Source organism: Haliotis asinina, chromosome 3 (assembly GCF_037392515.1).
Source record: "Haliotis asinina isolate JCU_RB_2024 chromosome 3, JCU_Hal_asi_v2, whole genome shotgun sequence".
In the NCBI taxonomy this organism is placed as follows: domain Eukaryota; kingdom Metazoa; phylum Mollusca; class Gastropoda; order Lepetellida; family Haliotidae; genus Haliotis; species Haliotis asinina.
The window spans coordinates 8,928,496-8,944,769 of record NC_090282.1 but is presented as its reverse complement, the minus strand read 5'-3'; the positions used below and the strand labels follow the sequence as shown (position 1 = coordinate 8,944,769).

At 37.4% G+C, this 16,274-nt stretch overlaps 1 protein-coding gene across 7 annotated transcripts in view; it reads right to left on the bottom strand.

Moving 5' to 3' along the window:
- LOC137277417 (protein unc-13 homolog B-like) overlaps positions 1-16,274 on the bottom strand; it is a 156,871-nt gene that overhangs the window by 113,334 nt on the left and 27,263 nt on the right. For 6 of the 7 annotated variants that reach the window (XM_067809137.1, XM_067809131.1, XM_067809132.1 and 3 more), the window contains exon 2: positions 14,776-14,805. In XM_067809137.1, the coding sequence (XP_067665238.1) occupies positions 14,776-14,805 (30 nt within the window). Of the gene's footprint in view, positions 1-14,775; positions 14,806-15,022; positions 15,171-16,274 lie in introns of those variants that run through there. The other variant, XM_067809133.1, reaches the window with a different exon arrangement.

The window sequence follows — 16,274 nt, the reverse complement described above, 5'->3', positions numbered from 1 at the left end:
GGAAACCAGATCAAATTAAACTTTAAATGCCTTGATACCTTACACGCTTGGGTGAACAAAGAATAGAACCTGAGCAAAAGACATGTTTTAAGAGGGATTGATAGGAGAAAAGCATGCAGTGCAAATGAGTATTATGGAAATAGATTACATTGAGACTAGATTGGTGTTTAGAGAGCTAGGGTTAGGACATAAAATGTTGAAGATAAAATAACTGATAAATTTAGGTAGATTTAGGCTACTTAATGAGACAGTATATCTCATCAAAATAATACCATGACACGATACTTTAAAAGATTCACATGTTTATTATATTTACAGCAGTAACTATCTACAAAGTTAACTCTGCCACACCCTGAATGTATGTCTCAGGATATCCCCCTGCTTCTGTCTCAGAATATCAACAGTGAATCTGTTTGCACACCTACAGGTTAGGTGTTAACTGTTAAGTAACAGTTGCTAATGTTAGACCAGAAACTGCTGAAAACACATCAGAAAATTAACAACATTGTTTACGCATTCCAGGAAATGTAATATGTAAAACAAAATCAACTTTGATACATTAGAAAAAAATATAGGATATGGCCTTTAAAAGTTGTTACATATATGGTCATGGGTGGGTAAAGCTTCTCCAGGTAAGCTCTGGGTGCATGTAACCATGGCCACAAACAAGTGGAATGTAGACTGGAGTATGAGGCACAGTTTGGGTATGAACTGCTCTATGGTTGAATAAGTCTCCTTGCACGCTCTGGACATGTTGAATAAAGGATTATATTACATACTCTTGTGATTCACTGTCTCTCAGTATTGTAATGACGGTGCTAAATATAGCTTTAGAAAATGTTGCACAAATGAGTGAGTGAGTGTGTGGCTTTGTGTTTAAGAGAGAGTTTAAGTGAGTAGAGTCTGGGCGGATTGTGAACGTGTGGATTTGTGGGTGAGTGTGTGGGTGTGTGATTGAGTGGGGTCTGAATGGGTGAGTGAGCGGGTGGATTTGTGGGTGAGTGATTGGGTGTGTGAGTGAATGGGGTCTGAATGGGTGAGTGAGTTGATTTGTGGGTGAGTAAGTGAGGGAGAGAGCGAGTGGGTTGGTTTGTGGGTGAGTCAGTGAGGGGGAGAGTAATTATATGGGGTCTGGGAAGGTGTGTGAGTGAGTGAGCGAGTGAGTGGGGTCTGGGTGGTTGTGTGAGTGGGATGGAAAATGAAGGGTTTGTGGTTTAGTAACTGAGGGAGGGTTTGAGTGGATGGGTATGTGAGTGAATGGAATTCTTTATGGGTGAGTGAAGGCATGAGTGGGTAAGTGTGAGTCTGTGTACATGTGTTTGAGTGATCGTGACATTTTACACATGCAATGGGTGTGTTTCTTACCAATTACTTTGATATAACGTGTATCTAATTTACCCTTAGGCAAAAGTGAGTATTAGCAACATACCTATAAAACATCTCTGCTAAAAGCAGAATCCATTCAAATATTCTGACAACATCATGAACATGTATTTTTGTGTTGGTACCAGTAGTAATGACACAAGGTCTATGACAAAAGGTGAACATATCCTGCCTTGATGTTTGCATCTATTACAATTAAAACACACCAAATTTTAAAATGTCCTACACATGTCTACCATATAACTTTTCAAAAGCTTTCCTGATGTCTTGTCATAACCTTCATCAAAGAGCTTCTGAGCAAGAGTTGCTTGACACGCATACCTTGGTAAAGGATCAGGCTCACTCTATGTACCTCAAACTCTGTGAAATGCAGACACCACCGGCTGGAGCTGTTGGAACATTGCCTAGAATGAGGGTAAGACCACTACTAGGGTCATCCATCTAAACACAGCCTTGTGGCAGGTTTTTCGTAACTCAGTATCTTCACATATAGATGATAAGAAAAATGTGGTGGTCACATGGGCCTCCTTTTTGTCTAGTTTTTGTCACTGGAGGCGTATGGGCAAGTGATGTTATAGTACCAATATCACATTATCAGTATACCTGCGTTCAAAATGACCTTGTTTTGACTGACATTATGAGCAGAAATTCTGCTTCAAATTGTATACAGAAACATATCTGCAAGGAGGGGAACATGACTGGTGGGTGCCCACTTCTTGTCTGAATGTAATACACACAAAAACATTAAGTCTTCAACAACCCATGCTGATCATAAGGCAAGTAACAGGATCGAGGTGTCAGTCTTGTTGACTTGGTTGGCACATGTCATTGTATCCAAACTGTCCAGATTGATGCTCATGCTGTTGATCACTGGATCATCTGGTCTTGACGTTTCAGCTTTAATATTGCTGAGTTTGTGTTAAACAACAAACAAATCATATATATGGCCTACTGACTGATCTACTGATTTCAATCCTATCTGCAAAATCAGCTTCCAGATTTTCCAAGTTTATATTACTGACTAATTTTCAAACAGTACTTTAATAAGTGACAAATCCCTTCTTTATCTAAAATACTTCTTATTAGAATGCAGCCTACTAAACATACAGCACTCTTTGTGCTTGTGACAAGTTGGTGATAGCTGGCACAGGAACGGGTAATTTATCAGCTGATGGTCTTATCAGAAAAGTGTGCAATCACAGTCTGCCTGATAATAAATTACAAACATAACTCATACTTAACTTGACTATAAATCCATTATCATTGCAAGTTCTGCTGTCTGATCATGCTGAAACCAGTGGCATGGCAACCACATAATGTCATGACTATATATAACAACTGGCATTCTGTTGTATCACACTCATGCCATGTGTTCCAGACTTTCAGTCCAAAATTGTAGTCCAGTCAGGTAAACTAGACACTTTTAGGCTGTCAGTAGATCAATAACACTCATGACAAAATTGGGACATAATAGACAGACGTTGTTGTGTAATTTTTCCAATTCAAATAGAAGTTGAATGCAACTCAAACTAGCAAGTTGTTTATGATAAGTAAAAATAACACATAATAAACAGAGTGCAAGTGATACAGTGGTATTTGGTTATCTCAATATGAACTTCTGTAGCAAGAAGGGAAGAGGACATGACTGTTTCCCCAACTTTACAAAACATCATGTCACTCCCACCTACGGGCCACTGTTTCCTGGTCTGGAGATAATAGCATGGGAAGAAGAGTAATTTTTATCATTGTTGCGTGGAAATATTCTTGTCCTGATGTCAACATTTTTTTTTTTAATTAGCATTAACATAAGCAGTTTGTGAAGTTTGTTTTCATTCCTGACAAATATTTTCATAGAAAGTTCAATATCATTTTGCTTTCAAGGAGGTACAGACTTAACAACACATGCACATTGAGCATGAATCTAGATTTATTCAATATGCATACTGAGTGTTACATTTCTACCTAAAACTATGCAAACATTATGTCAATTCTTGAATGCACATTGACATTGTGCCCTATTCCTCACATAAAGCAGGCTCACAGCACTACCCAGTGTATCAGTACTGTGTCATAGTGTGTGAGTGAGTTTAGGTTTAAGCTGCACTCAGCAATATTCCAACTATATGGCGGTGGTCTGTAAATAATCAAGTCTGGACCAGACAATCCAGTGATCAACAGCATGAACATCGATCTGCTTAATTGGGAACCAATGACATGTGCCAACCAAGTCTGAGCCTGACCACCTGACCCGATTAGTCACCTCTTACGACAAGCAAAGATGCCTTTTATGGCAAGCATGAGTTGCTGAAGGCCTATTCTAACCCAAACCTTCACGGGTCCTGAGGCGAGCAGAGAAGGTATAATGTCACAGAATGTCCTGCAAGATTATCCGTATACAATGAAGTTCTGTACTAGTCTGTATCTTGAAGTGTGTGAGAAGATCATTCCTAAATATGGCACACATTTGACAGGTTTTATAAGAAAACAGTGACTATATTAACATTTGAACAAACTGTGAGTGCAGACACCTACTCAAAATTGTAACTAAATCCATCATCAGTTCTCAACTAGAAGTCGCCAATGCAGAATACTTCAGGCAACATATGATGGTTGATATTGTCAGCAAGTTAATGCTGTTGTTATAGCTGGGATGAAAATGAATGAATGTCTTCAACAATGTCTCATGGAAATATTCAAAAAGACTGTGTGAAGATTCTACAGAAAAACACAATTTGTCTGCCTTAGTGGCTATATCTTGGACTGAAAGCATACTTGTGGATAGCAACGCCCATGAACAAAGAAAAGAAAGACTGCAATCAAGCCAGCTAAGGATGTTACCAAATTGCAAGAGTCAAATTAATGTCAAGCCTAGAATGTTCATAGAACTACCATATTTTCTGAAGGGAATACATAAATATTCAAATGAGCATCTCATAACTGATTCTGGAAATTGTTGGGTTGCATTTAGTTTCAGATATAAACAAACTGAAGCAATTGTTCTAAACTCAATGAATTGCTGTGTACACAAGCATATTTAATTGCCCCAGAGAACACCCAAGTTGAAACTGATCACCATTTTGCCAAGACCGGCCTCATTTTGTCCTTGATTCCAAGAACTCAAGGTACTGGGCTATGCATTACCCAACATCTCAGAGATTCTTGCAATATTGATTTACCGCAAACTCATACAAAACATTCTCATCAATCATTTGTATTCCAACATTTAGACTCAGAATTGATAGGACTAAAGAAATTACTTCTGCCATTATGATTTTTACCTTGATTACTTGAACGGATTATGCAATTTCTCCAGTTTACTTTATCACATATTACATCAAATATTTGATTAATACCAACACACACTACCTGCGAGTGTTGAAAGACTATGATGAATTACGTATTTATTGTGAAATACTGCACTTATTAGAAAAACTGATATCATTATCTCACACAGGTGAAATAAGACATTTTCCCAGCACTACTTCAACGTCCTTCAATTGTTTTTTGAGTAAGATCAAGTAGATTGGGCAGAAAGTGCAAGCACTTGGCACATTTGTCTTCTACAGTCCTTGACATGTTCATCTCATCTCATGACCTCGACATACAAAGTCAAACATGTTCTGTTTATTCATTTCAAAACAATGACCATTTCTCCAACAGAGTTGTTAATAACATAATAAAATGAGTGAGTGAGTGAGTGAGTGAGTTTAGTTTTACGCCACACTTAGCAATATTCCAGCTATATGGCAGCGGTCTGTAAAGAATCGAGTCTGGACCAGACAATCCAGTGATCAGCAACATGGGCACTGGTTTGCGCAATTGGGAACCAACGACACGTGTCAACTAAGTCAGCCAGCCTGACCACCCAATCCCGTTAGTTGGCTCTTACAACAAGCATTGTTCCATTTTATGGCAAGCATGGGTTGCTAAAGGCCTATTCTACCCCAGGACCTTCACGGGTCCATAATATAATGAAATAAATATTAGATACTAGTATAATATTAACATGGTGTGCAATAAAACAAATCTACCTACATCTATACTAGCAGTATAGAAAAAGAAGTTTAGTACTGAGATGGTGTTCATTATAGCAAATCTACCTACATCTATACTAGCAGTATAGAAAAAGACGTTTAGTACTGAGATGGTGTTCATTATAGCAAATCTACCTACATCTATACTAGCAGTATATAAAAAGACGTTTAGTACTGAGATGGTGTTCATTATAGCAAATCTACCTACATCTATACTAGCAGTATAGAAAAAGAAGTTTAGTACTGAGATGGTGTTCATTATAGCAAATCTACCTACATCTATACTAGCAGTATAGAAAAAGAAGTTTAGTACTGAGATGGTGTTCATTATAGCAAATCTACCTACATCTATACTAGCAGTATAGAAAAAGACGTTTAGTACTGAGAAGGTGTTCATTATAGCAAATCTACCTACATCTATACTAGCAGTATAGAAAAATATGTTTAGTACTGAGATGGTGTTCATTATAGCAAATCTACCTACATCTATACTAGCAGTATAGAAAAAGAAGTTTAGTACTGAGATGGTGTTCATTATAGCAAATCTACCTACATCTATACTAGCAGTATAGAAAAAGACGTTTAGTACTGAGATGGTGTTCATTATAGCAAATCTACCTACATCTATACTAGCAGTATAGAAAAAGAAGTTTAGTACTGAGATGGTGTTCATTATAGCAAATCTACCTACATCTATACTAGCAGTATAGAAAAAGACGTTTAGTACTGAGATGGTGTTCATTATAGCAAATCTACCTACATCTATACTAGCAGTATAGAAAAAGAAGTTTAGTACTGAGATGGTGTTCATTATAGCAAATCTACCTACATCTATACTAGCAGTATAGAAAAAGAAGTTTAGTACTGAGATGGTGTTCATTATAGCAAATCTACCTACATCTATACTAGCAGTATAGAAAAAGACGTTTAGTACTGAGAAGGTGTTCATTATAGCAAATCTACCTACATCTATACTAGCAGTATATAAAAATATGTTTAGTACTGAGATGGTGTTCATTATAGCAAATCTACCTACATCTATACTAGCAGTATAGAAAAAGAAGTTTAGTACTGAGATGGTGTTCATTATAGCAAATCTACCTACATCTATACTAGCAGTATAGAAAAAGACGTTTAGTACTGAGATGGTGTTCATTATAGCAAATCTACCTACATCTATACTAGCAGTATATAAAAAGAAGTTTAGTACTGAGATGGTGTTCATTATAGCAAATCTACCTACATCTATACTAGCAGTATAGAAAAAGACGTTTAGTACTGAGATGGTGTTCATTATAGCAAATCTACCTACATCTATACTAGCAGTATAGAAAAAGAAGTTTAGTACTGAGATGGTGTTCATTATAGCAAATCTACCTACATCTATACTAGCAGTATAGAAAAAGACGTTTAGTACTGAGATGGTGTTCATTATAGCAAATCTACCTACATCTATACTAGCAGTATAGAAAAAGACATTTAGTACTGAGATGGTGTTCATTATAGCAAATCTACCTACATCTATACTAGCAGTGTAGAAATAGAAGTTTTAGTATTCACATAGTGCTCAGGAAAACAAGCCTATGTACATCTATCTGCCACCTATATTGCCAGTATTATATAAATAGAAGTAAATTACTGAGATGGCGTTGAGTAAACCAGAATGGGAGGGAAAGATTTAAGGACACATAACAAAACAGCAAAGGAACATCTTCTTCTGTTTCCAACACATGCTTCACATCTATAACCTAACAGTGCCAGTACTGATGCCCTGTCCCAAGAGCTTGACAAATATTTTGATGGAAATGGCCTTTTTGATTGGGTTATTTCATGCCTTGAACAAATTTCACCCCATGTTGGATGACCTCCAGTCAGCGTCATCTTAATACATCCAACAGCTCCTCTCCTGGGGAAGAGAGTGGAAACAGAATGTTTACAACCATCAGATGATGGCCAGTTTCCTATCCCATAAGTTCAAACATCCCTTTAGGCCTTGTTGCAGTTGAAAACACTTTGCGGAAATTAGTTTCATACAGACCCTAAAACAAAACCTATACAGCAGAGTGTACAATACTTGGGAAATCTCGAATTACAGCTCTGTATCCATGTTGATACTGCCATATTGCCAGGATGGGAGGGGCTCAGGAAGTGCAGCTGGTGATGGGTCACTATTCTTTAACAAGGCAGGTCTTCTACCAATTGATCAATGTTAGGAAATATTATCCACTTTTGTAATAAGCTCTGTGGCCTTGAAACTAATTGTAATCATCTGGTCAGATCAATATCATTATATACAATTAGATGATAAACATACTGTCTGTTCAGTGTAGCGCTAGGTTACCTGGACATCAAACTGGGTTAAACTGAAGCACTCCCAATATTAAATTTTGCACTGCTGAACCTAGACCAATCTGAACAATATATAATATATCTTAAATAATACACTTAAGTGTCAGAAATGACAGTGAGAAGCAGTATTAAGTTGAATAATGTTATAAGTGAGTTATCGATATGCAAGAAGGAAACAAATATTATAGCTTATAAACTAAGTAAGGTAATCATGTATTTTCAAGCAGTGAAAGTGAGTGGCAGGACTATTTCATATGCCTCCATTAAGTCTAAACCCCTAAAGAGGATTAAGTTGTCCTTTCAAGGTTTAGTTGTACATCACAGGTCACTATTAAGACAGTCACATGACTGTCAGAATAGAGGGCATCAAAGTGGGATATTCTACAGCACAAAATTTCACGCTGTGTTGTCCAGAAAACTTTTTCAATTTCCAGCAACATTTTCTATCCAAGATGTACTAATCAGATTCTTGAGAGGCATTCTGAAGTTGGTACTGAAGTAAGAGGCAAATATTATGGATAATGTATGTCACAATCTTTCAGGGCTATTCCTTGCCCCTTTGTCAAGTGAACTTATATTAGCTTGTTTTGCCTTTTACCTGTATTGAACTTATACTTTGAATATTGAATTAACAAATCTTCATCCTCTAACGTATGACTGCACAATGAATTGTTTCAAACTGCTGAGTTGAAGAAGAAACACTTTCCTTGGCTATTACCTTCCACAACAATGCAGTCATGAAACCAGCTGTTTCAATCAGTCATGGTTAATGCTGTTAGAAACCTCTGGTTCACCAACAAGAATTAAGTAATATTCAATGTTCTGTGGAATGGTCTTTGGTCCATATATAGTCATATGAGTTTGACCCCTTTACATTGTGTATTCCAGTGGTGCAGTAGTACATGCATCATTGCAGACCAGGGATGAGAATTCCAGCACCAGTTCCTGTGTGGAGAAATTCCTTATGTTAACCACTGTGAACAGTCAGCAGTGTTAACAGTTTGAAATAACCGTTTAGGATTTACCATTTCATTGACGTTATGTTGTAAAGTCTGGTATTTTTGTTTTATTGAAATATTTTGTTCACAATATTATCTGAAAAAAGTGAACTTTGCCTCAGGTTTTGAAGAACCAAACTGGTTCCTGGTCATTGCAAGAAACTTGTTTCTTTTCTCCTTTCAAGTACCTGTATACTGGAGAATTGTCAAGCAAATTCTTTGCAAGACCTTAATCATGAAAAATGCATTTTCCATTGTTTGCATGGCAATCTTGAACCCGGTTTCATTAAATTTTTGAAGTGTTGAAGTCTGTGGTTCATAAACAAGACCAACAAGATGTTGATTAGAAATAAACAACTAGATAGTGTTTTAAAGCTGGAGATTCAAATGAGCATGATTTTAGATGATGCCTTGGAGTTGGCGGTTAAATATGAATAAGATTTCACATAGCTTGACGTTTGTGCCTCATACTGGTTCTCCTATTATAATCTAAATCTGAAATAACAGCAAACATGTTTTTACTCTTAGATTGCGAAGAACAATAACATCATCACGCCAATGTGTGAATTATTACATGCTGAAAACGGGATACTAAATGGGTCGTGTTTATGAATGATGTAAACAGGAAACCCGATCCATACAAAAGTGAGTTAACAACAGAAGCAGCATGCGGAAGACTGAATAGGAATGTTTATTTGCATTGCACTGTTGTACTTTGGGTACTATCCATTATCATGATGTCCGTCTATTGTTTCAGTGGATTCTGGGACAGGAATTCACTGATCATACTCAGATTACACTTCCTGTGGACTGTTGATTTCTTCATTACTGAATCTATACACGTCGTCATCACTCTAGCAAGGTTTTCACTAGTTAGTTAAAAAATTCTTTTCCCAAAACCTTTGGTTTTTGGTTGATTTCGTGATCTACAAACAAAATGTCTGGCAAGATGAAACAAAGTCATACTTTAATCATCTCATTTTCCTTTGGCATTTTTTTTTTACTATCACTTATTTTAAAATATTATTCAAGAATAACCCATTAGCACAGGTATCCCTATTGCATATGATAACACCAACCCTATAGTATACGTATCACTGACCCTATAGTATAGGTATCACTGTTGTATATAACATTGACATTATAGTATACATATGACTATTGTATATGTTAACACTGACCCTATAGTATAGGTGTCCCTATTGTATGTGATAACCTTGACCCTATGGTATAGGTATCCCTATTGTATGTGATAATGCTAGTTCTATAGTACAGGTACATTGGATCAAAATAATATTGTATGTAGTACCTCTGACCCTATAGTATAGGTATCACTATTGTATGTGATAACCTTGACCCTATAGTATAGGTATCCCTATTGTATGTGATAATGCTAGTTCTATAGTACAGGTACATTGGATCAATATAATATTGTATGTAGTACCTCTGACCCTATAGTATAGGTATCACTATTGTATGTGATAACCTTGACCCTATAGTATAGGTGTCCCTATTGTATGTGATAATGCTAGTTCTATAGTACAGGTACATTGGATCAATATAATATTGTATGTAGTACCTCTGACCCTATAGTATAGGTATCACTATTGTATGTGATAACCTTGACCCTATAGTATAGGTATCCCTATTGTATGTGATAATGCTAGTTCTATAGTACAGGTACATTGGATCAATATAATATTGTATGTAGTACCTCTGACCCTATAGTATAGGTATCACAATTGTATGTGATAACCTTGACCCTATAGTATAGGTATCACTATTGTATGTGATAATGCTAGTTCTATAGTACAGGTACATTGGATCAATATAATATTGTATGTGAAAACCTTGACCCTATAGTATAGGTGTCCCTATTGTATGTGATAACCTTGACCCTATAGTATAGGTATCACTATTGTATGTGATAACCTTGACCCTATAGTATAGGTATCACTATTGTATGTGATAACCTTGACCCTATAGTATAGGTATCACTATTGTATGTGATAACCTTGACCCTATAGTATAGGTATCACTATTGTATGCGATAAAGCTCTATAGTATAGGTATTCCTTCTGTACATGATTACAGGTACTGTATATGAGTGAGTCATGTTGCTAAATGCTGTATCATCAAATCCGCTGCTTCTCATGAGTCAGAAGGCTGGTGGTGAGATGGAAATGATAGGCACAAGGAGGCTACTAGATCCAACTAGTGTTACATGAAGGCTACTGTACTCCATCACATTTTGGCTGACTTTGCGGTTTACAAACAAAATGTCTGGCAGGATGAAACAAAGTCACACTTTAATCATCTCATTTTCTTTTGGCATTTTTACTACCACATATCTTAAAATATTATTCAAGAATGACCCATTAGCACAGACATCCCTATTGCATATGATAACACCGACCCTATAGTATATGTATCATCAACCCTATAGTATAGGTATCACTGCTGTGTATAATAACATGGACATTATAGTATACATATGACTAGTACTGTTGTACATGTTGACCTGTAAAGTTCCCGGGGGTAGAATAGGCCTTCAGCAACCTATGCTTGCCATAAAATGCGACTCTGGATGTCGTAAGAGGCGACTAGTGGGATTGGGTGGTCAGGCTCGCTGACTTGGTTGACGCATGCCATTGGTTCCCAATTACACAGATCGATGCTCATGTTGTTGATCACTGGATTGTCTGGTCCAGACTCGATTATTTACAGACCGATGCCATATAGCTGGAATATTGCTGTGTGCGGCGTAAAACTTAACTCACTCACTCACTTGTATATGTTAACACTGACATCACAGTACATGTGTCACTCTTACATGTAATAACACTGAGCCCATAGTATAGGGATCACTAACACTGACCCTATAGTATAGGTATCCCTATTGTATGTGATACTGCTGACCCTATAGTATAGGTATCCCTATTGTATGTGATAATGCTGACCCTATAGTATAGGTATCCCTATTGTATGTGATAATGCTGACCCTATAGTATAGGTATCCCTATTGTATGTGATAATGCTGTATATGATAACACTAACCCTATAGTATAGATATCCCTATAGTATGTGATAATGCTGGACCTATAGTATAGGTACAGTGTATCACTATAATATTGTATGCAGTAACACTGATTCTATAGTATCCCTAATGTATGCGATAAAGCTGAACCTATAGTATAGGTATCACTATTGTATGTGATAAAGCTGAACCTATAGTATAGGTATCACTATTGTATGCGATAAAGCTGACCCTATAGTATAGGTATTCCTTCTGTATATGATAACACTGACTCCATAATTACAGGTACTGTATATTAGTGAGTCATGTTGCTAAATGCTGTATCATCAAATCCGCTGCTTCTCATGAGTCAGAAGGCTGGTGGTGAGATGGAAATGATAGGCACAAGGAGGCTACTAGATCCAACTAGTGTTACATGGAGGCTACTGTGACTGTATCACATGGAGGCTACTTACTGAAACTATAGTCAACTGAGGCTATAGTCACAAAGAGGCCACTGAGACTATGGTCACACGGAGGTAACCAACTGAGACTAAAGTCACATAGAGGCTACTGAGGCTATATTCAAATAGAGGCTACTGAAACTTTAGTGACAAGGAGGCCACAGAGACTACTGACACCAGTCCTGCTGTCTGAGGGACTTCATGTGAGTGAGCAGATGGTTTACTGCCATGAAATTGGGTGTAATTACCAAGATGTTACACATCTGTTCAGTGTCCAACCAAACACATTGACAACATGAGATGCTTGATGTGGGGACAACAGTTTAACAACTGTCCATTTGGCTGAAAGGCTATGCTCACATACACCCAAAGTTCAAGATTGTAAGATACTGTTATGAATATTGTGATGATCTTTCAACATAGTTCTGTGTTTATTGAAGCCATATTATGTTACAATACATGTACTTCCACAATACAAAATACACAGTCCAAAATACAATACAAAACAGAGAACTATAGCCATAAGGTGTTGAGTTACAGTGTGTATCCAAGGTGTGTTTTTTCATCTAAGAGTTTAGAGGTTGGACCAGAGTTCTTGTACAGTTACAATGTGCTGCAAGTTCTACTATTCATATGAACAACAGATGCTCACATAGTTCCATTTAGATGAGACTTTATTGAACCTTATGTAAATAAATAAACTGAATGTTATTATAGGACTGATCGTATAAAGAATGAGCAATAAAAATATGAACATATAGAGTATTTCATGTGCTATCAGGGGGAAATAATCCCTTCGCCCAATGCTCGGGACAAGTCAGTTTTCATTTCGGGCAATCAGTTTATACTATCTTAGTAGTCTGTGGGCTTCTAGGTAATATCCGCTTACAGTTGAAACTGCACATAAACTTGAATTTCATTTCATATCTGCTCATAATGTAGTTATTAAAGTTTGCAGTGATAATAAAGTATGGTTATCTTTCTTGGCTATGTGTCACTTTCTGATAAACAGTCCAGTTAGCATTAACATCAAATACCATGATAATTTATCCTCAGATAATTCCATCACCATTGTTTATGTCATAAAACTTAGGGCAAGTAGAAAATAAACCAGGACAAGTTTCTTTCCTCAAGTCACTTGCCCTGTGGCAAGTGGTTTGTTTTTTTTAAAAAAAAAGATCTGAACCCCTAGTTATTGTGAATACTATATGTGATAAACTATTACACATATATATTAAAAACTGTATGTACACACATCACCTACTCCATGTAGCAGACGCTGTATGTGTCCAAACTGTTAAGAACACCATTGTTCTCCCAAGTCCAGAGTTAATTCCCCAAGGTATAGTTCATCAGAAAACACCATTATTTTAGTTATCAGGAGAAAGGTGCCTTCAATCATTTATTTTTGGTATAAAAAAGCAGTTAACTAATAACATGTTGGCGATTTGAACATGTAACACAGCAAAATGCTCTGCATATTTCAGAGAGACACACTGAACATGCAGGTAAGATGACTTCAGACGGAATGTAAAGAAACTTTGTTGTGTTTATATACAGTTGTATGTATACTGAAGGTGAACATATTGACTAAGTTGTGAGTATATATGGTTGCATATATATTGACAGTGAACATATCGACTTTGTTGTGTTCTTTAACTGTTGTATTTTTACTGAAAGTGGAACATATTGACTTTGTTGTGTTTATAAACAGTTGTATTTATACTGAAAGTGTAAAATATTGACTTTGTTGTGTTTATATAATTGTATGCATACTGAATGTGAAGATATTGACTTTGTCGTGTGTATGTGAGTATAAGTGCATTGCATGAATTTCTGAGCACTTTCATGTGTATCTACATTCGTAGTGTATGTGAACACCTGTAAACATATGTATATACTCTACTGGATGAACATTGTGTCAGGTAGTATATGTGAATAAGAGGTATATGTGAAGAATAGCCTACAAGTACATACAGTGATGTCGCACAATTGTGTGAAATTTCACCCTGTCAACAACCACCATATACATACATTACTGGCATGTGAGCACTGTATAGTTACACACATATCCCCTAACAATGCCTTGGCAATCTTGGTGACTGCACACAGCCCTGACCTCACCACTGGTGTGAATCACAGTTGACTATACAGATGTAAACACCCGACAGCCAAGATTACCCACGCGAAACGGCTGTTTCCCACACTGTTGTACAATGTAGAATAGCTCCACATACGTACGAAATGTCAGGTGTCTCCAGCTATCGAGATATCATATCATATTGGCTAATAATATGGGTGACATATTATGCAAATTTATTTACGATACCTCAAACACACATTATCAGGTGTAGTGCTTACTGTGGAACAAATATGTCACAGAAGCACAACATTAAGAGACATGTTCCGTGTGAGTGAGTATGTTCCCCCTCGAACTGCTATAGCTATCGCTAGCTTGACAGCTCTGAGACAAGGCCCGGGTTTCGCTCAGAATAGATGGAGATGTCAAAAATCTATAAACTGTCACTCACCAGCGTTACCAATAAGCCGGGCACGTTTCACTGAAACAGAGAGAAAATGAATACAATTTAAAAAGGAATGTACAAGGTTTTTATGAAGCGCAGAACGTAGAATACGGACGAGTAACAGTACACGCGCATTGTAAACACGCAGCGGTTGTAACCACAATGACACCGGCAGCCACTACGCGAGTAGAAGTGGCATCACAAGTGCGCGAAATTTGACCATTTCATTCCCCTAAATGTGGAAAATGCTTACCACACACACACAGCAGCGACATGGTAATCACAGTATCCTAGAGACGGTCCCTGGCTTGCGTCTAACCATGTCAACGGAACGCGAGATGTTCGGTATCCTTAACATATATACCCGCATCTAAAGGCTCGTCTCACTGTCAGACAGCTTTGAGGCCGCCATGTTGTGACGTCCACCTAATCATAGAACCGCATTAATATTCATTACTAGGATTTCATTCACTATCTATCTTACGCTAGGTCGACACGCTAACATCCAACCTTTCCCGACCTTCGATTCAACACACCATGTTTCACAATGACGTGAGAGAAATACCGTAACTTTGTTGGACGGCGGAGCTTATGTCACAGGTGCGATGGAGCGAAGCTTTGTATTGTCACAGGATCATATTGAAATTTTGGCCAAAGTCCGCTCCCCTTTAACATAGTTGGCACAGACTCAGCTGGGGATGTCATAGTACCGAACGTTTTCATACAAGTTTCACTTCAGTGTTTTTAACAGTGGCGCAATGTGTTTTTCTTGTTACACACACAAATTTTGATACACAACTGGTGGTGATCTAAGAGAGTCAGTGCAGTCATTGAATTCGATTTTTTTTGTTTGCATAAAACACCGATTGCGGCTTCACAAACTATACAGATTTAAATATTAATCAATATAATGTCCATCTGACTGAATAAGAGTCGTTCTATACACACATAACAGGCTTCGCTCAAGAAAAGGGAATTTTACATAAAGCATGAAGCGTCATTTAGCCGGGCTGCTTCAAAGGATCGAGAAGGTTAAAACCTGTTTCTGTGTATTGATGGTCTGATTTTGGTTAACTGATTTTTAATCTTTGTAATGTGGTTGTTAACAGAAAAGGGTCCATATACCGATGGACCACCTTAATTGGAGATACATTTATACGCCCTAGTAATAAATAAACTAACTAGACGAAGACAGGACACATCAGGAATGGACTTCCAACCTAGGAAATAACGCTTCACAGTTTTTACTTATCGAGACTGCTCTGTAACAGCTGATCGAGCTGCCACATCCCCCTGCATTTTTTTATCATCAATCACCATCCATTACCTTGTTCCCGTAATCCAGAGGTCAAGTTTCACCAACGCTAAGACACCCTGCTCACCCTGTTCCCGTAATCCAGGGGTCAAGTTTCATCAACGCTGAGACACCCGGGCCAAATTGTTCCCGTTATCGAGGGTCAAGTCTCATCAACCCACCCCTTATCAACAAGCAAGGTATTTTCAAC